We start from the raw sequence: 16,498 nt of genomic DNA, 5'->3' as shown, positions 1-16,498 counted from the left end.
AGTAGTGGGAGCCTTTTTTGGAGATGTTGAAAACAGTATTATTTTCCGCGGTGTAACCCAAGGTGTTCATCGGCTTAAATAGAGCGCGGTTAAGTGGGTTAAGTTCGTTCTTTCCTCGGTATAATTTGAAAATCTGAAGGTATGTTTCGGTATATTTCTGAAGGTGAAACGGTATATTTGATCGATAAATCTGCGGTCACACTATTCCTAAGTCAACTGTGTGTATTTTGTCAAATTTTATATTATTTTTCTGAAATTGGCGTATTGTACATAAACTAAGCGTGCTGTTACAGTTGCAATAGCATTTTTGGTGTATTTTACTTAATTGCTAGTTATTTTATTTTGCACAGTAAGCCGATAAGCTTTCAAAACATAAACATTCTTATGTAATTGTTCAGGGATAGGTTAAACATTTTAACTTACACGAATAATCGAATTGATTTGTTTTAAATTCCAGCAAAGAAATAGCATACAATGGGCGGACATCACGGAGAACCCTACAAGGTGCCACATCCATCGATCTACAAGGTGGAAAATGTGCCACAGCTGGTGGAAGTGAAAGAAGCTCTGGGTCGCCAGGGCTTAAGTGATCCATGGCTGAGGTGATTGCATTCAACTGCGATGTATTTTGTATAATATTTGATTATTGCTTGCATTCTGTCAGGAATGAGGCTTGGCGCTACGAGAAGAAGGCCTTCGGCACCCACAGATCTCGTCTGAACACCTTCCTCTTCCGCGGTCTCGGCGTTGGCTTCTGCGCCTTTCTGGCGACCATTGCCGTCGAGTACGGTCTGGGTATTGGCAAGGGCCAGGGCGGCCATGGACACGGTCACGACGACAAGGACACGAGCCACCATTAGTGAAATTAAATAAACATGTGTTAAACTCTGAAATAATTTTATTCGCAGTTCATACTGTCGATTAGCTCCAAACTAAAACAAGCCTCCAATCAGTTGATCCGCGGCTTTAATTCCTCGTAGCACGAGCGCAAGAAAATTTGTGGCTTCTTTCCAGGATTGAAGTATTCATGGCCCTTTGACCAATCGTATCCGACCGCGTAAGCGAATATTTGGCCATTTGAATTGAATCCGCACTTGGTTATAGACTGATCCATGGCATCGCTTGACTTGAGCTTAGTACGGGCGTCCTTATCCCAGAAGCTGAATGTGCCATCAGAGCCTACAGTGACCAGAGTGCCATGCACTGGGTGGAATGCGATGTCGTTTACGGCGTAAATGTCCTGGAAGCCAGAGGTGCCCGTCGAGCGATGACACTTAAACGTAAAGTTATCTTTGGGATTAGCCGGGTTCACATATTGGATGGCCACGCGACCCTCAATACTGCCCAAAGCGTAACCAGTGGGCTCTTTTTTTTTATCCCTAAATATGGCTATGGTACGATGCTGATATTTCAATGGGCTCTCCTGCCGCTTGTACTCGCTAGGAGTGTTCTGCAACGAGTATATGATTAGGCCCCGTGATGCAGTGCCCACAACGGCCATGGGATACTCCACATCCGCACAGTAGCAGCGCTCTGGTAGGTTGATTGCCATCATTGGGTTGGGTGACCGGGTATCCCAAAACTATTTAACAAAGGAATTTGGATTTAGTGTATTGGAGCCGAGGAAATGGCAGGGGCTTACCTTTAATGTTTTGTCCCAGGATCCTGTCATCAGGCACGTGTAGTTCGGCCCCTTCACCATGTGACATGTTTTTACTGGCCCATCGTGAGCCGCCACTTGCATCACTTGATCCGATCCCAAGTCCCAGAGCTTCACTTGCTTGTCGCAGGAAGCCATAAACACTTTCGTCCCATCGTCAGACCAGCACACATCGAGCACTGGGCCGCCCATTGATTTTATCGATTTTGGCACTGTTGCTCCATTCTGTTCCACCTCCCAGCAACGTACGCTGCTGTCCCAGCTGCCGGCAATCAGGAAGTTCTTCTGCAATGTGTTTGGACTGAACTCCAAGGCCGAAACGGAATCGTCAGGCGGCGATGCCACCTCGAAATCGTTCATGCGATTCGATGATTGTGCGGCCCCAAACATGATTTTATTCTTGAAATGTCGCAAAATTTTAAGTTTTTTCTTTTTGTTGTCGCGCGTTTTGCAGTGTGACCGCGGATTACTCAAAAATATATACCGCCTGACCCCCAGAAATATACCTTGTGATTATAAAAATATATCGTAAATATACTGACGGACACGAAAAGATGCAATGATATTCCTCGATTTTGATATTCCGTTTAATATTACTAGCTAGTTTGCCCACTTAGCCCTACAAAAATTATTTTATCCGATTCGTCAACAAATTTTGTACAATATTGGCTAGTTTTCAGAACTCCTTTTCATTGGATTGTTTACATAATAGGGTTCAAACAAAAACGGCCAAGCATAAAAGCATAGCCACTAACCATACAGTATATAGATGCGCCAGTTCATACAACGAAAGTGGCGCAGCTGAGGTTTCAGCGTACGGTCCCAGGTCTTCGGCTCTGGGCCCGACGGCGTTCGGCTCATAACGTGACACAAGCCGACTGAAAGCAAGCATGTTTGTGTGTACGGGTAATACTCCAAAACATATGATTGTATGCATAGAATAATTTGAAAATCTGTCAATAAATTTATATACTTGATTTTAAAATTTAGGAAAAATGTAAAAATTTAGGAAAATATGTAAAAATAAATGTAAATATGTAATAAATACTAAAAAAAAAACCAAAATAATGTTTTTATTTCTCATTGACAAAAGCTGACTGATATCAAACGAATAATTATAATTGCTCGCTAACAAAAGCTGACTGATATGAAACGAAAAAAGTAATTGCTCACTGACATAAGCTGACTGATATGAAACGAAAATTCTAATTGTGCGCTGACAAAAGCTGACTGATATGAAACGAAATAATATAATTGCTCGCTGACAAAAGCTGACTGATATGAAACGAAAAATTCTAATTGCTCGCTGACAAAAGCTGACTGATATGAAACGAAAAAAATGTAATTGCTCGCTGACAAAAGCTGACTGATATGAAACGAAAAAATATAATTGCTCGCTGAGAAAAGCTGACTGATATCAAACGAATAATTATAATTGCGCGCTGACAAAAGCTGACTGATATGAAACGAAAAATTATAATTGCTTTCTGACAAAAGCTGACTGATATGAAACGAAAAATTTAATTGCTCGCTGACATAAGCTGACTGATATGAAACGAAAAAATTAATTGCTCGCTGACAAAAGCTGACTGATATGAAACGAAAATGTAATTGCTCGCTGACATAAGCTTACTGATATGAAACGAAAAATTATAATTGCTCGCTGACAAAAGCTGACTAATATGAAACGAAAAATGTAATTGCTCGCTGACAAAAGCTGACTGATATGAAACGAAAAATGTAATTGCTCGCTGACATAAGCTTACTGATATGAAACGAAAAATTCTAATTGCTCGCTGACAAAAGCTGACTAATATGAAACGAAAAATTATAATTGCTTTCTGACAAAAGCTGACTGATATGAAACGAAAAATTTAATTGCTCGCTGACATAAGCTGACTGATATGAAACGAAAGAAATTAATTGCTCGCTGACAAAAGCTGACTGATATGAAACGAAAAATGTAATTGCTCGCTGACATAAGCTGACAGATATGAAACGAAAAATTCTAATTGCTCGCTGACAAAAGCTGACTGATTTGAAACGAAATAATGTAATTGCTCGCTGACATAAGCTGACTGATATGAAACGAAAAATTATAAATGCTCGCTACCAAAAGCTGACTGATATGAAACGAAAAATTGTAATTGCTCGCTGACAAAAGCTGACTGATATCAAACGAATAATTATAATTGCTCGCTGACAAAAGCTGACTGATATGAAACGAAAAATTCTAATTGCTCGCTGACAAAAGCTGACTGATATGAAACGAAAAATTAAAATTGATTGCTGACAAAAATGTAAAATAAAGGGAAAATGCAATTAGCTAAAAGCAATGCGTACCTTTGTTATTGTTTATAAATTGAACAATTCAAACGAAAATTACGCGTGTTAAAGAGTTTTTTCGCTTCCGTTTTTTTCTTCCGTTATAGAGTACATAAAATTGAAGGATATGACCGCTTTATCTTTATATACTGAGAATTGCATCCTACTTGTGCCGTTGTGTAACACCGGTATATAAATATGTACATAGATCGGAATGATGTAGTCTGTATGGAAAATTGTTTACTGAAAGTTAGGTACAATGTGTAGATTATATTCGTTGGGAACCCCAAAAGATAGTACAAATAAACAGTTGAGTATAAAGTTTTTTTGTAGTACTTTAGTATTGTGTATTCCGCTGTCACCAGGGTAGAAAAAATCCCCAAAAATTGTTATTCGGCACTTAAAAGTCCATTTCCAAGGGCAACTTTTATTAAAAGCGAAATTTATTTATTTAATCAGCATGTTGATAATATCATATACGTATAACGTACATATGTATATGTGGTGATTTTTCCAGTGACAATGGAAATAGGTCATTGTGATTAAGGATCGCAGTGAGTAAGAGAGCAATTCTAAGAAGCGATGAATGGGAATAAGTCAACAGAGAGTGGGCAAAGATACTAGAGCACTGGCCCCGCCAAATAAAAGGTTGTGTTGTTATTTGCACAGTGTGGTCGGCTTGGGGGATTTTTCCGAGGCAAAACTATCCTTGGCTGCTTCTATAAAGAGTGCGTTGGAATTAAAAATAGAAAGAAGAACTCCTAAAATGATTTCATTTCATAATATTTTGGTTTCTTTAATGAAATTATTCATTCTTGGAATGAAGCACAATCTTTGTTCATCATGGTTTATGCTACGACTATAAATAATGCTCTAATCTTTGTGCACATACATATGTATATGTAAATACTTAAACATATGATGGAGTATAATACTTTACAATGCTGAATGGTTTGTTTGTAGCAATCGGAAGTTACATACGATTAGACTAATGACTACACTTGCTAGGAACAATTCAATACAGAGGCAAGAAACAATTACATTATTAGTCTTTGGCCAGGTTTACTTAGAGAGCTCCCTGTCTGCTCTGCTCCTAGGTTCATATGCTCACATTGATGGCATTCTTGATCACAATATTTCCGGCCACGCCATTCACGATCGTGACATTGTTTTCGATCTCAATGCCCATCGATGGCGTCTGCTTGGGTGTCTGCTTTGATTTGAGGGTGTGTGCACGCTTGCTGTGCTTCTTGCCGCTGCTGTCGAGATCCAGGGATTTCACGACCTTCAAGAGGCCGTTGCAGCCAGTGTAGTCGACACTCTGCTGCTGGGAATTACTTCCCAAATAGATACGTCCGTCATTCCCCGTGTACTTGAGGGAACCACTATTGCTTTGGATTTTCAATCTAGTGGCATTGCCGATGACCTGAAGTTGGCCGGAGTTGCTGACAATCCTTATCCGGTTGCCATTGCCTATGATACGCAGATCCCGGGTATTGTTCTCGATGCGGTACTCCTTGCAGTTGCCCACCAGATCCCTGCTGATAAAGCTGGCACCCTCTTGGGGCGAGGGGCTCCTCTTGCCACTGCCAGTTTTGGCCTTATTCGGTGCTTTGCATTGCTCTTTGTTGCACGTCGAACACTCGTCATCGTCATACGAATCACTGGCCGAATCCGCCTCTATCACACGAACTCCCATTTTGTGTGAATTACCTCAGGTTTTGTCGTTGCTTTCCACTGCTAATCACTCGCAAAAATCACCGTTGCTGTAGTCCGGTCAGCATTGGCTCATTCTCTATATATCTTTCTCTACTCTACCACGTATGTAGGTATGTGTAGGTGTTCGCTCACGGTCGGCTCTCTCTCGCTTTGGGAATGTCTGCTACGGCTATGTGATGAGCAAGCGGACGGTGGTCCCCTGTTTTTTTGGTTTGTTAAGGTTATAATATCCAATTGTGTTTGTTGTTGCTAACAGCGATCCGCGATGCGCGTTGTTGATAATGTCTGCTTCCGCAAGGGGAACTCCCGCTGTTCAGTATTTGAAGTTCACTTTCGCGACGAAACTGGTCCCAGATGTTGACTGAATGTTAGCTTGTCGGCTTTTGAACGATATCAGTGCCCGACGACCGTTTTTATACCGGCCCGATCGTTTCTGGCTGCCGTATCGGGGCTTTTTTATTTTCACCCGAGCCACCCGAATCGAAAAAAAAAAACACTTAGTAGGCATGAGGAAAAATAATTTTTCGTGAGCTTTGTCTTTTGGGGAGCCCACTGATAAGGTGATAATACCTATTGGGAGTGATTAATACTCACCTGCGGACACCTTGGAATGGGTTCCCTCTGCCTGTTCAGCTAATTCATATTATCTGCAATCAGAGGCGGTTCATAGAAAAAACACCCAGAGCTTAGTAATTTGAACGGATATCAGCTGGTAAAACGACACCACAAATTTGTGGGGTTTTTGCCAACTCCTCTTATCGTTTGTTTAGTCTGTTGATTCCAGTATCGGTCGTAAATTTTGTCAGCAACTCTCGCATAATTTTAACACCTCAGCGAAGTAGGGGTAATAACCCTAGATAAGACGATAAAGTTGGCCGTAAAAGAAGATTCCGATCTACATTTGGACATCTGCGCATGCATTTGCAAGCATTTTTAGTCTGTACATTAGTGTTAGTTGCCAGGCAAGATAGTGTTACTATAGATGATCATATGTCTCTAAGGCATTCACTTCCTATTCGCCTCCGATCCAGTTTCGTTATACACAATAATATTCGCACCTGAAATTAATTAACATTTCCAGACACAGTTTACTTTACCGCTTACGCTCTCTGTTTTGTGTTCCAAAAGCTTCCGACTCTGAGTCGCTTCTCCAGATCTCTCTGCTTCGACAATATTCGGCTCTGTACTTACAATATTCGTTTCAAGTTCAGATTAAAAGTTTCATTTCGATTTCAGTCGCTCGTGCGAGCCGGATCGGAGTAGAACCTGAAAATGCGTATCAGACCATAGAATATATGTATGTATGTATGTACATATGTACATACGTTCGTAAATACATATATGTTAGCGTAAACATTTGTGCGAATGTTTGTTTATGGGGGGAAAGCACCTCAACGCAACGCACCATATACAGAACAGACATACATATGTATGTACATACATAGCAATCCAGCAGAAATGCCGTGCATAATAAACGGAAAGGGTGGACCATAAGAAAACGAGGGGATTGCGTCAGCTGGTATTTTTTTGTGGTGCACTTTTCCGCGTGCAGTTGTTGACAAATCAATTATCTTTTTAGACATATTGTTATATGATTTATTCTGCCTGTTCATCAATTTTAAGGCCGTAAACGGGGACTTTTCTGGAGTTATCTCAGGCCCACTCGACAAAAGCCAAAGTCGAAATAAAACAATAATAAAACGAAACAATATTAAGTACAAATTTCTCAATTCTATATCAGCTACTACATACGTGTACTAAAATATCAGATAGGCCGCCGTCCTTGCAGCTCCCTTACATCACGAAACTATCAGAAATAATAATGATATGGTTCGACCGAAAGAAAAACCCCCCCACGACCTATCATAGACACCTGCAGTCGCTATCTAGCACGCGTCTGGGTCTGGGTCCCTCGCTCCCTCACGGGTTGAACGGCGCAAAAAAAATCACCAATTCCAAACAACTTTATCTTTTATTTAGATCATCAACACGAACTTTTGCTTGTTGCTTTTAAACATCCAAAAACATTATATTGAACGGTGTTCAATGTGTAAATGTGTGAACATTTTTAACAATGGATCCCTCAAAAATATAAATATATATTGTATATATGTATGTACGTATGGTATAACTGTATGGGAAACAGTAATTGCTCAAATACACATATTTATATGAATATAGATTCTGTTGATGTACAATATTATATTTCAAATGACCGCCAAAGTGCGCGAAAAATAAAACTGCCGATGTTTTCGTGCCATTCAGCTGCTTGCGATAAATGTACCATCCCCATTTCATTTTGTTGTGAGCTTTTTATTGTGAAATTTCATTTGTAAATTGTAAATAAATAGAGAACCTAACTTGCTGCGCCAAATCAGCCGGGTAAGCGTAAAGATGTCACGCATAAATGGACACTGTTCTCATCGAAATTACTTTCAGATCCCAGGATGGAGTTGAAATCAAGTGTATTGGCAATTGGAGACGAGACTAGCGAAACTTCAGGAAGAGTGTCGGGTCTTACGCACAACGAATACACATTTAAGGAAGAATTCAGGATCCGTATGCAGAAGTTACTACTTCCGGACGCTCCTCACCTGGCAACTAGACCGGACGAAGATGCAGTCGAAAGATTTTCCGCAAACGTAATTAAGAAAAATGGGAAACAATACTATCAATTCGGCTCAGAGGAATCTAGACCTGGAGAGATCATATCTGGACCAACGTTAGACCCAAAAGGAGTTACATTACTAGTAAAGAATCGGATAAGCAAAGAACACTGGGTAAATGAAGCAATGATTGAGTCTAAGATGCAATGGGGAGAAGTACAAGAAATAGTATCCGGTTGTCTCGATGAGCAAAACAATAAATTATATAATTATTTGTGTTATTTGCAGGAAAATGGTAAATGATAATACATTTTCCCACAGCTATATTAAATTTATGTACCTGAATAAAAATCCATTTCTGGTCTATCAAAACTTTTGGGAGCTTTTGTTGTGAAAATCTCTGAATCATGCTGTCAGTCGTCATGAACAGTTGAAATTGACAATCAGACGGGTAAGTTTAGGAATTATAGAAGTCGCGAAGATTCCTTTCAGATCCTACGATGGAACCGAAAGCTATGGTGTTGTCGAATAAGCCAAGCAAAGCTTCTTACACTCTACACAAGTATAAATTTGAGGAGAATTTCAAGAATCATTTACAGAAATTACTGCTGCCAGGTGTTCCTCACCTGGCAACTGATGCAAACGAAAAATTGGTAGAAAGGTTTTCAGCAAGGGAAGTAAAAAAAAATGGCAAACGTTATTATGAGTTCGGTCCAGACAATTTCAAACCAGGATGTATCATCGGAGGATTCACGGTTGACGCCAAAGAAGTTACATTTTTAGTTAAGAATCGGATGAACCGAGAGCACTGGATCAATGTCAACGTGATCGAGTCTGAAATGAAGTGGGAACCAGTACAAGAAATAGTTTCAGACTACCTAGATGAGCAGAACAACAGAATCTATCATTACTTGTGTTACTTGCACGAAAATCGTAAATAAATTTAAATCTATCTGATAAACTAACATTTTTCCTATTAAATTTCAAACCAAATGTGGTATACTGATAAATATTTGCCATTCGGATGTAAATTAAGTCCAAAAGCACGATGTAGGTAGTTCCCATCACTAACATCACTCAAAAGCTTTTCTGTTGTTTTTCTGGCGAAATAATTTGTTTGATTTCGAGCTAAAACTCAACAATCCGTCCATTTAAGAGGATGAGTTCAGTGTCCTATTCCTTAGTTATTTCACAGACATTCACAAGAAAAGTATAGTTGGAAGGAATAAACCAAAAGCAATGGAAGTCGAAACAAACAGTGGTACCAGTACCTCTACTTCCTCCGACAAAATTAAGTCATCCCAAACTCCAGTGCTGATTATTTCTGAACGACGTCGTGACACTCCTCGCATTAGGGGGAAAAAAAAGGAGGCTCCTACTGAGGTTCCTACTTCTACAGATCGAGAGCAGCCCAAAATTACCATTAAAACATTTCCAACGATTCTAAGCAGAATTATGTTAAAGTCTAACGTTCCACCTGTACTTCCCCCAAACGATTATCCGTACGCCCATGCCTACGCCCAAACTTTGTGTTTCCTGTGTCTGGAAAAGCCAGCCGAACGGAAGTGGCTATACCATATGTTCCTGTCAACGGATAAGACTCTGGGGAAGGACTCCGAGGCAGTGACAACCATGTACAGGAATCGAGCCGACATCATCAAGGTTAACCAATTAACAATAAGTACAATCTGTGCACGGTCACTGTACCGCAGTGTTCAAAAACACTTTTCCGATGCAGTGTGGAATAAGCAAGGGAATGTTTTCGAGATGGAAAAGATCGGATCCAGAGACATCTGGGTGGTTCACGGTAAAGTGAACAAGTTGCACGCTGCGGAAGTGGAAAAACTATTAAATTACATAAAGTACTTAAACATTACAAAGAGCTGAGCAAGTACAAGCTTTAACTATCTGAATTGTGATATCGTCTTCTACATATGTATTTAATAAAACTCTTCTTTAAACATACTTGTAGTATGGACAGTTTCTTGATTAAAGTAACTTCCTATAACTAATCTTAAATTGTGTGAATCCATAGTGGCTCAAGAGCTGTTCTAGTATGTATCCGTTTGTTACAAAAAACACCGCGCTGTGCAGTCCAATCCAGTTGAAGCTGTTCCACGTTTTGAACTCCAGCAGATACGCGGGTAGCAGCCACAGCGCCTGGGCCAACAGCCAAAGTACCAACAGGAATATTGATCGGCTCCACGACAGGAGTTTGAAGTTGTTCAGGCACAGGGGCAGGATCGCCAAGTACCAGATGAAGTATTGTGAGGTCACCACGGAGTTGTAGGTAACAATTACAAAGGCCACGGTGAAGATGCAAAATGGCAGCGTCTGACGAAACTGGCCAAAGCTGAGGCTTAGGTAGAGAATGAGACAAAACTGTGGCGCCACAACCAGGAGCTTCGTCAGCAACGCAGGCTCCCCAACTGCCGTCGCGCTGCCCAGATATTGTAGCAGGAACTGCAGTGAGAAGTTGTGACGCGAGTCCTTGCGTACTAAGTGGTAGAGGTAGGCTTCGTAGATGTATTGCCAGCCATAGAGCGAATAGAAAGTCCACGTGAAGGCCACAAGACTGAGAAGTGTGCCTAGGACCAGGCAGAGCTGTTGCTTGTTGGGGCGCAGTACTTGGAGTAGAAAGTCCAAAGGCGTTCGCGTTAGACGTGATGACAAAGACAGATAGTAGGCCAGACTGAATAGCAACGGGTATAGGCGTAAATGGATCACAAACCCGTGCGCTAGTCCAGCGGCAAAGATGAGCCAATGCTTGTGCGACGATTTGTGCTCCGACCTTATCAGCAGATATATGGTCAAGATCACAAAGAAACTCGAAAAGCAGTCGCCGCTGCCACGGGTGGATATAACTGCCGTCAGCGGATTATAGAGCCAACAGCATGCGGAGGCGCGAGCTATGTTTTCCGGATGACTGCGTTCGTCCAACGCATCGAGGGATTGGTCTGGTTCCTGGGGCCTGTTGAACTTGCTGAGCAGATGCTGCACAGTCTTTTGGTACTGACTCTTGATCTCCATGTGCACCAGATGATATATAAGAGTGGCAATGAGTAGATCGAACGTTGCGTAAAGTAGTTTTCCGCATGCCGGGTGTACCAATATGTTTAGTGTCTGAAGGTATGCCATTATAGGGCTGTAACGATAGGTGTGCCTGGCAAACGGAGTATCTCCTGCCAGCACTTGACGAGCTCCATCTGTGACCACTTTATAGTCGATATCCGTGTACGGCACCGCAGACTTACTGTCGTGTATTTGTCCGTAGCAGATCAGAACAAGGCGAAGTAAAGCGGAGATCAGTAGATGGGTTCGAAAGCTAATCTGCAGGATTTGACGGCCAAATCGTTGCCATCCGGTACTTGCGACTTTCGTTCGTTTCATTTTGTTTATTGTTCTTCGTTTACAACTTTGTTTTTAGTTCCATTGCGCTCTTTCGAATGCAGTTCAAAAATTCCTTAAACTCGGCGTCGCAGATCTTATGCTGCACGTTCAGGTCGCGCGACACACAAACGGCATATGCTGAGGCCTTGTCGGCACACTTGGTAAGCAGAATTGGGTAGTTGCGGAGACGTTGGTTGGCTTTGCGCACCGATTCCATTCCTTAACGTTTGTGTGGCGGCACACGAATCTCACTGGGAGGCAAGGGATCTGCTATGAACGCGTCGTAAATTGGCTTGGAGAAGAATATGAGTAGGGAGCTCGTCAGGAAAGAGATTTGAAACAGTCGCGGGTTTCGCTGTATCCAACTGCGCTTGGGCAGCACGGCTGTACGACGACGCTGACCAGATTGTTGTTGTGGCGGCTGCTGTTCCTTTTTGTCTAACAACTCTTGAATGTCTTTTGGGGGCTTGTACTGCGGTATGGTCATTATTTTTCACTGTTGGCAATGAAAGTTAGCGCAACTTACAGCATAAAGTGCATCTCAAACTCACGACTTGCCGGCACCTTTGGATGCTTCTGTTAGGTATGGTTTTTCCAAATCGATTCCACTGCAACAAAGCGATACCTTATGCCACTTTAGACAACATTGGCGCATAGCCTCGAGAACGTCAGCACATTTATTCTCCTGGTATCTGTTTTCTGCAATGCGGATGTTTGTTAAGTGGCACAAGCTTACATAATAACGAAAGAAACCATTTTAGGTACGCACCGTTCAAACAGGCTTGTATACGGCAGGCGTTCGCTTTGCAAGGATCCTTATTGCGGTTCGCAGACATGTAATTGTAAAGCTATTTTCATTGATTTTAAACGCAAATTAAAATTTCGTATAACACAGACTACTTGTATGCAGTGTGACCGCGGATTTATCTATACCGCCTGACCCTCAGAAATATACCATCCAAATATACCGTAAATATACCAAGGAAAAAACGAACCAAAAAATGTATATTTCTGAGTTATTTCTGACGGTATATTTGATCGATACATACGCGGTCACACTGATTGGGGCCCAAGGAACTGTTCTTGTGTAAAAAACACACACACACATTTGTTATATTTCGCTAGGACTTGCTATTTTACTTCACAAGGAGAAATGCCATCGAAAAAGAAAAAATACAACGCGCGCTTCCCAGCGGTGAGTACAGACGAAGCGGAAGTGGTCAATATTTCGGGCTCTGGCGTGCACCGACAAGGGTTATCAGTTTTTATGCATGTGTACATACATACTCACATAATCAGAGGCTGAGGCGCTGTGTTGTGGGCGCAGCGGTAGAGCGGCATGAGCCAGGTGTGATTTGGCATTGATTCGATTTTAATATTTTACTCCACAGGGTCGCATCAAGAAGATCATGCAGAGCGATGAGGAGATTGGTAAGGTTGCACAGGCGGTACCCGTTATCATTTCCCGGACGCTGGAGCTATTCGTGGAGTCGCTGCTAACAAAGACGATGCGCATTACGAACTCGCGCAATGCCAAGACACTGTCCACGTCCCATATGAAGCAGTGCATTATGTCGGAGCAGCGGTTCGATTTCCTCAAGGAGCTCGTCCGGAATATACCAGACATCAGTGTGGCCGAGGAGGCCAGCTCCTACAACGATGACAGCTCACCAGAGCAATATCCGGACTCAGATACGCCATACGATCTTAGCCTGCCATCCACATCTGTGCGGTCATTGCCGAATGGAGGCGGATCCGCTATCGGCCCCTACATGCGCTCAATGAGCTTGAACGGCACCGGCCTGAAGCGGCAGCAGCAGCAGCAGCAGCAGTACCCCCCATCCACACACACCCCATCAGTCATTGTGCCAACTGTGGCGCACACGCACCAGCTACAGATGGGACACGTGCCGGCCAAGTTGGCTCGCTCGGAATCAACTCCGTCCTACACACCGCGGGGCAGACCGCCCAACCCAAACTCCTACCATAAGAAACAGTTGCACGACACTGCCATACCTGCTCAGATCTGCAGCTATGAACTCAATAAGCCAATAGTCAAAATCGATTACAGCAACGTGCATATGCCGACCACCAACCTGTGCACCCCAGAGGCAGAAGCAGATGCCGCCAACGCCGAGTTCAATTTTGACATTGCGGCTCCAGTTATCAATATCGATCTGACGAATATTGTAGCGGCTGGAACGGCTGGAAAGAGCAGCGCTCCCATCATTCCAAAGGCCACTGTGGCAACAACGACCCCAACTGAAACCATTTTCGAATTAGACGAAGACTATGACAATATTTGAATAGTATCTATGTGAATGCGCTTTTAAATTATTGATACATTAATATGTACTCTAGCTCTAAGTAATCACAATACAAATTTTGCAAAATAAAGACCATGCTGGATTTTAAGCTGAACCTCTGTGCTCTCTGCTAGCTTTGCTTATCTAAAATCGAATCAAGAGAGTGAGGATCACTCGAGCTGAAAGCGATGGTTTCCACTCAACTGGTTCGACGGCTTTGCTGTGCCTAACGATGCGCATCAAGGCGGCCCACATCAACTTTAAACTATTGCAAATGTTTATTGAGAGGAAGATATGTGCAGTTTGCCAATGCGGAAATGATCAAAGCTCTGTTCAACATTTTAGAGTGTTTAAGTCTCATCTCGGAAGCTGCCTCTAAGTATGGGATATTGTTAAACTATTACCAGAAACTACCTTGGGTTAGCCTAAGCCGTCCAAAGGGGCCAAACAATTGGCCCATGGAATTCCCTGTGGCCTAGTAAACTGTGACCTTTATTTGTTGTGCGTTAAGCTATTTATATGTGTATATACACATAATAATAATTACGAGTATTACTTAATTTCGCCCAAGGTGCGTCCACCGACTGCCACTTAGTCATTGTGTAATCCTCGGTCACAGTCAATTACAATTAAATGCCTTTCAATCCCCAATGGATGGCGGGGGACTCGGACTCGGACTCGTACATTTGTATATTCGCACACGCAATCTCGGACCAGCAATTGATATTAATTTGGGGCTCCTCTATGTGGGTCAAGCATTGATGTGCCTCTCGTACATAGCACAGGTGTGCGATGGGATAAACTGACAAGCGGAGAAACTAAAGTCAAATATCGCGTGGGAAAATCTTATTGCAGCGAAATTACTAGCCGCTCCTTCTGTTTTGTTTTGTGCTCAAAGGTGCAGCTTAAAATTATATGAATTATTATGAAAGCACAGTCAGAAGGGATTTTGGCTTTCTCGGTTTGCGTTTGGGGTTTGGCATGGCTGATTAGGGTCAGCAGAAGGGAAGGCCGAGATGATTAGTCTTCCCCTCCCCACCCCCACACAACCATGGAGAACCAAGCCCAGATCAGCGCTGATGAGCTGCTCCTATGTGGGGGAAAAGTCACTCATTTAGGGAGAAGGAAGGAAGTAAGTGGAAGCCCCATCACTGAGGAGACACGATTTCGTGAATTCAATTTCCCCCAAAAAGAAATCCAGATCTGCACTCCTCCATTGTTGTGTGTGGTGTGTGCTGTGTGGTGTGTGTTGTGCTGCCCGGGTACTATGGGTGTCCATTTGGCTTGAGTCATGGTAAAAAGTTTGAAACAATAAAAACAACTTGCGGCGCGCCGCCAGTGCCAAGTTTTCATGTCCAAGGCGTATTTATGTCAACCGGAAGTAGGTTTACTGACCCACGTATACCCGTACGTGTGTGTACGTTGGCCCAAACGGCGGCTTCGACAATCGTCGTCCTCGGTCGGCGACTCCTTCGGCGGCCGCCTCGACTGGTCATCCCCAGAGCGCAGGACGACGATAGCCCCACACGTATAAGAAGGTATTTGCCTTTGGCGGATTAGTTTTTCTACGAACGGCGAGTGCAGTGCATCGGATCGATGCCAATGCGTGTTGTGATTTTTGGGTATTCCATTTAAAATTCAATTTTATTTTCAATATTTTTTCAAAATTCGCTAAACTACAAATCGCGATTAAATCCAAAATCACTTCAAAACGATCGATAAACAAGAACTTGACGCGACATCTAAATTAAAAAAAAATATCATGAAAATGGAACAACGCCGAACCATCCAACGGCAAAAAGTTAACTTCATAGATGTCTCCAGGAATTCCTATGACTTTGGACCCTGCTCTGGGGAAACGAACTCAACGTTTTTGCTGGAGTCGTCGGTCGCCCTGGGGTAGTCGGGGACTATCACGACATTAGCCAAGGATTTTCCCACCCGTCACTGCCACTTAAGAGTCAGCCCCCAGCCCCCAGGCCGAGTCAAGTGGGTTTTGTTAGAGGGTTTACGAGTATAGTCGTTGTTTCTGTTGCTTTTGCTTCACCTTTTTCTGTTGCTGTTGTCTTGATGTTGCAACAGTGCGCCGTGGGCATAGGAGAGCCGTGGAGCCCCAAGTGTTGTTGACTCTTTGCCGCTGCACAAGGCAAAATGAAATTTGTTGCGGTTTTGACCCTATTCCAAAGCCAAGGAAAACCGCACTGTACCCAGCCTGTGCTCGACTCGGCTATGTCCATGTCCTGGCTGCCACATCCTAGCCTCGTGGCTTGGAGTCTCATGCGATGCCATGCCTCACGTGCGTGCAGATACCCGTCAGTGGGAGCATCCCAAAAATATGATTTAAGACCGGGAAGTGTGTGTATCAAGTGTATCAAAAATATAGGACCTACATATACATATAATATACTATGTATTGGATATATTGAGTGTTTGTGTGTGTGTGTGTGTAGGGACATCGCGTGCCAGAGACATGCCAACAGGTGTCACAGCTC

At 42.8% G+C, this 16,498-nt stretch overlaps 10 protein-coding genes across 13 annotated transcripts; 4 read left to right on the top strand and 6 right to left on the bottom strand.

Annotated features, from left to right (window-relative positions):
• Nucleotides 1-148: 148 nt before the first annotated feature.
• Nucleotides 149-957, top strand: LOC111074551 (NADH dehydrogenase [ubiquinone] 1 beta subcomplex subunit 3). Of its 3 annotated transcripts, none has more exons than XM_022367354.2 (3): nucleotides 149-218; nucleotides 458-602; nucleotides 665-957. In XM_022367354.2, exons 2-3 carry the CDS (start codon nucleotides 475-477, stop codon nucleotides 858-860), a joined length of 324 nt encoding a protein of 107 aa, XP_022223046.1. In that variant the 5' UTR covers nucleotides 149-218; nucleotides 458-474; the 3' UTR covers nucleotides 861-957. The 3 variants fall into 3 exon arrangements, with proteins under 3 accessions (XP_022223046.1, XP_022223047.1, XP_041448802.1); XM_022367355.2 differs by lacking the exon at nucleotides 149-218 and adding an exon at nucleotides 241-349; XM_041592868.1 differs by lacking the exon at nucleotides 149-218 and adding an exon at nucleotides 246-386.
• LOC111074546 (protein Rae1) lies at nucleotides 881-2,135 on the bottom strand. The gene is made up of 2 exons (XM_022367349.2): nucleotides 1,643-2,135; nucleotides 881-1,582 (listed from the first exon to the last, which is right to left on the bottom strand). Exons 1-2 carry the CDS (start codon nucleotides 2,048-2,050, stop codon nucleotides 950-952), a joined length of 1,041 nt encoding a protein of 346 aa, XP_022223041.2. The 5' UTR covers nucleotides 2,051-2,135; the 3' UTR covers nucleotides 881-949.
• Nucleotides 2,136-4,727: 2,592 nt separating this feature from the next.
• Nucleotides 4,728-6,108, bottom strand: LOC111074489. The gene has a single exon (XM_022367289.2). It carries the CDS (start codon nucleotides 5,682-5,684, stop codon nucleotides 5,085-5,087), a length of 600 nt encoding a protein of 199 aa, XP_022222981.1. The 5' UTR covers nucleotides 5,685-6,108; the 3' UTR covers nucleotides 4,728-5,084.
• A 1,870-nt stretch (nucleotides 6,109-7,978) lies between these two features.
• On the top strand, nucleotides 7,979-9,267 carry LOC111074508. The gene is made up of 3 exons (XM_041592930.1): nucleotides 7,979-8,086; nucleotides 8,144-8,761; nucleotides 8,803-9,267. The coding sequence occupies exon 2, from the start codon at nucleotides 8,152-8,154 to the stop codon at nucleotides 8,611-8,613; it is 462 nt and encodes a 153-aa protein (XP_041448864.1). The 5' UTR covers nucleotides 7,979-8,086; nucleotides 8,144-8,151; the 3' UTR covers nucleotides 8,614-8,761; nucleotides 8,803-9,267.
• Nucleotides 9,268-9,362: 95 nt separating this feature from the next.
• Nucleotides 9,363-10,280, top strand: LOC111074487. Its single transcript, XM_022367287.2, has one exon. The coding sequence runs from the start codon at nucleotides 9,550-9,552 to the stop codon at nucleotides 10,195-10,197; it is 648 nt and encodes a 215-aa protein (XP_022222979.2). The 5' UTR covers nucleotides 9,363-9,549; the 3' UTR covers nucleotides 10,198-10,280.
• On the bottom strand, nucleotides 10,232-11,700 carry LOC111074507 (GPI mannosyltransferase 1). The gene has a single exon (XM_022367309.2). The coding sequence runs from the start codon at nucleotides 11,698-11,700 to the stop codon at nucleotides 10,300-10,302; it is 1,401 nt and encodes a 466-aa protein (XP_022223001.2). The 3' UTR covers nucleotides 10,232-10,299.
• Nucleotides 11,700-11,917, bottom strand: LOC111074511. The gene has a single exon (XM_041592931.1). It carries the CDS (start codon nucleotides 11,915-11,917, stop codon nucleotides 11,720-11,722), a length of 198 nt encoding a protein of 65 aa, XP_041448865.1. The 3' UTR covers nucleotides 11,700-11,719.
• A 3-nt stretch (nucleotides 11,918-11,920) lies between these two features.
• Nucleotides 11,921-12,187, bottom strand: LOC111074509. Its single transcript, XM_022367310.2, has one exon. It carries the CDS (start codon nucleotides 12,185-12,187, stop codon nucleotides 11,921-11,923), a length of 267 nt encoding a protein of 88 aa, XP_022223002.1.
• LOC111074510 (cx9C motif-containing protein 4) lies at nucleotides 12,113-12,653 on the bottom strand. 2 transcript variants are annotated; one of them, XM_022367312.2, is made up of 3 exons: nucleotides 12,470-12,653; nucleotides 12,227-12,399; nucleotides 12,113-12,172 (listed from the first exon to the last, which is right to left on the bottom strand). In XM_022367312.2, the coding sequence occupies exons 1-2, from the start codon at nucleotides 12,534-12,536 to the stop codon at nucleotides 12,248-12,250; spliced, it is 219 nt and encodes a 72-aa protein (XP_022223004.1). In that variant the 5' UTR covers nucleotides 12,537-12,653; the 3' UTR covers nucleotides 12,113-12,172; nucleotides 12,227-12,247. The 2 variants fall into 2 exon arrangements, with proteins under 2 accessions (XP_022223004.1, XP_022223003.1); XM_022367311.2 differs by having other exon boundaries at nucleotides 12,113-12,196; nucleotides 12,252-12,399; nucleotides 12,470-12,648.
• Nucleotides 12,654-12,738: 85 nt separating this feature from the next.
• On the top strand, nucleotides 12,739-14,115 carry LOC111074488 (dr1-associated corepressor). The gene is made up of 2 exons (XM_022367288.2): nucleotides 12,739-12,895; nucleotides 13,092-14,115. Exons 1-2 carry the CDS (start codon nucleotides 12,854-12,856, stop codon nucleotides 14,004-14,006), a joined length of 957 nt encoding a protein of 318 aa, XP_022222980.2. The 5' UTR covers nucleotides 12,739-12,853; the 3' UTR covers nucleotides 14,007-14,115.
• Nucleotides 14,116-16,498: the final 2,383 nt, after the last annotated feature.

This window comes from Drosophila obscura, unplaced genomic scaffold, assembly GCF_018151105.1.
Source record: "Drosophila obscura isolate BZ-5 IFL unplaced genomic scaffold, ASM1815110v1 contig_186, whole genome shotgun sequence".
Classification (NCBI taxonomy): domain Eukaryota; kingdom Metazoa; phylum Arthropoda; class Insecta; order Diptera; family Drosophilidae; genus Drosophila; species Drosophila obscura.
Note: the sequence above shows the minus strand (reverse complement) of the source record. Positions and strands in the feature narration are given on the sequence as shown.

Coding starts and splice junctions, on each gene's coding strand:
- LOC111074551 (XM_022367354.2), top strand. CDS start 475: ATGGGCGGACATCACGGAGAACCCTACAAGGTGCCACATCCATCGATC. Junction 603..664: donor TTAAGTGATCCATGGCTGAG/GTGATTGCATTC, acceptor GCATTCTGTCAG/GAATGAGGCTTGGCGCTACG.
- LOC111074546 (XM_022367349.2), bottom strand. CDS start 2,050: ATGTTTGGGGCCGCACAATCATCGAATCGCATGAACGATTTCGAGGTG. Junction 1,583..1,642: donor CCTGGGACAAAACATTAAAG/GTAAGCCCCTGC, acceptor TTTGTTAAATAG/TTTTGGGATACCCGGTCACC.
- LOC111074489 (XM_022367289.2), bottom strand. CDS start 5,684: ATGGGAGTTCGTGTGATAGAGGCGGATTCGGCCAGTGATTCGTATGAC.
- LOC111074508 (XM_041592930.1), top strand. CDS start 8,152: ATGGAGTTGAAATCAAGTGTATTGGCAATTGGAGACGAGACTAGCGAA.
- LOC111074487 (XM_022367287.2), top strand. CDS start 9,550: ATGGAAGTCGAAACAAACAGTGGTACCAGTACCTCTACTTCCTCCGAC.
- LOC111074507 (XM_022367309.2), bottom strand. CDS start 11,700: ATGAAACGAACGAAAGTCGCAAGTACCGGATGGCAACGATTTGGCCGT.
- LOC111074511 (XM_041592931.1), bottom strand. CDS start 11,917: ATGGAATCGGTGCGCAAAGCCAACCAACGTCTCCGCAACTACCCAATT.
- LOC111074509 (XM_022367310.2), bottom strand. CDS start 12,187: ATGACCATACCGCAGTACAAGCCCCCAAAAGACATTCAAGAGTTGTTA.
- LOC111074510 (XM_022367311.2), bottom strand. CDS start 12,536: ATGTCTGCGAACCGCAATAAGGATCCTTGCAAAGCGAACGCCTGCCGT. Junction 12,400..12,469: donor TATACAAGCCTGTTTGAACG/GTGCGTACCTAA, acceptor TCCGCATTGCAG/AAAACAGATACCAGGAGAAT.
- LOC111074488 (XM_022367288.2), top strand. CDS start 12,854: ATGCCATCGAAAAAGAAAAAATACAACGCGCGCTTCCCAGCG. Junction 12,896..13,091: donor ACAACGCGCGCTTCCCAGCG/GTGAGTACAGAC, acceptor TTTACTCCACAG/GGTCGCATCAAGAAGATCAT.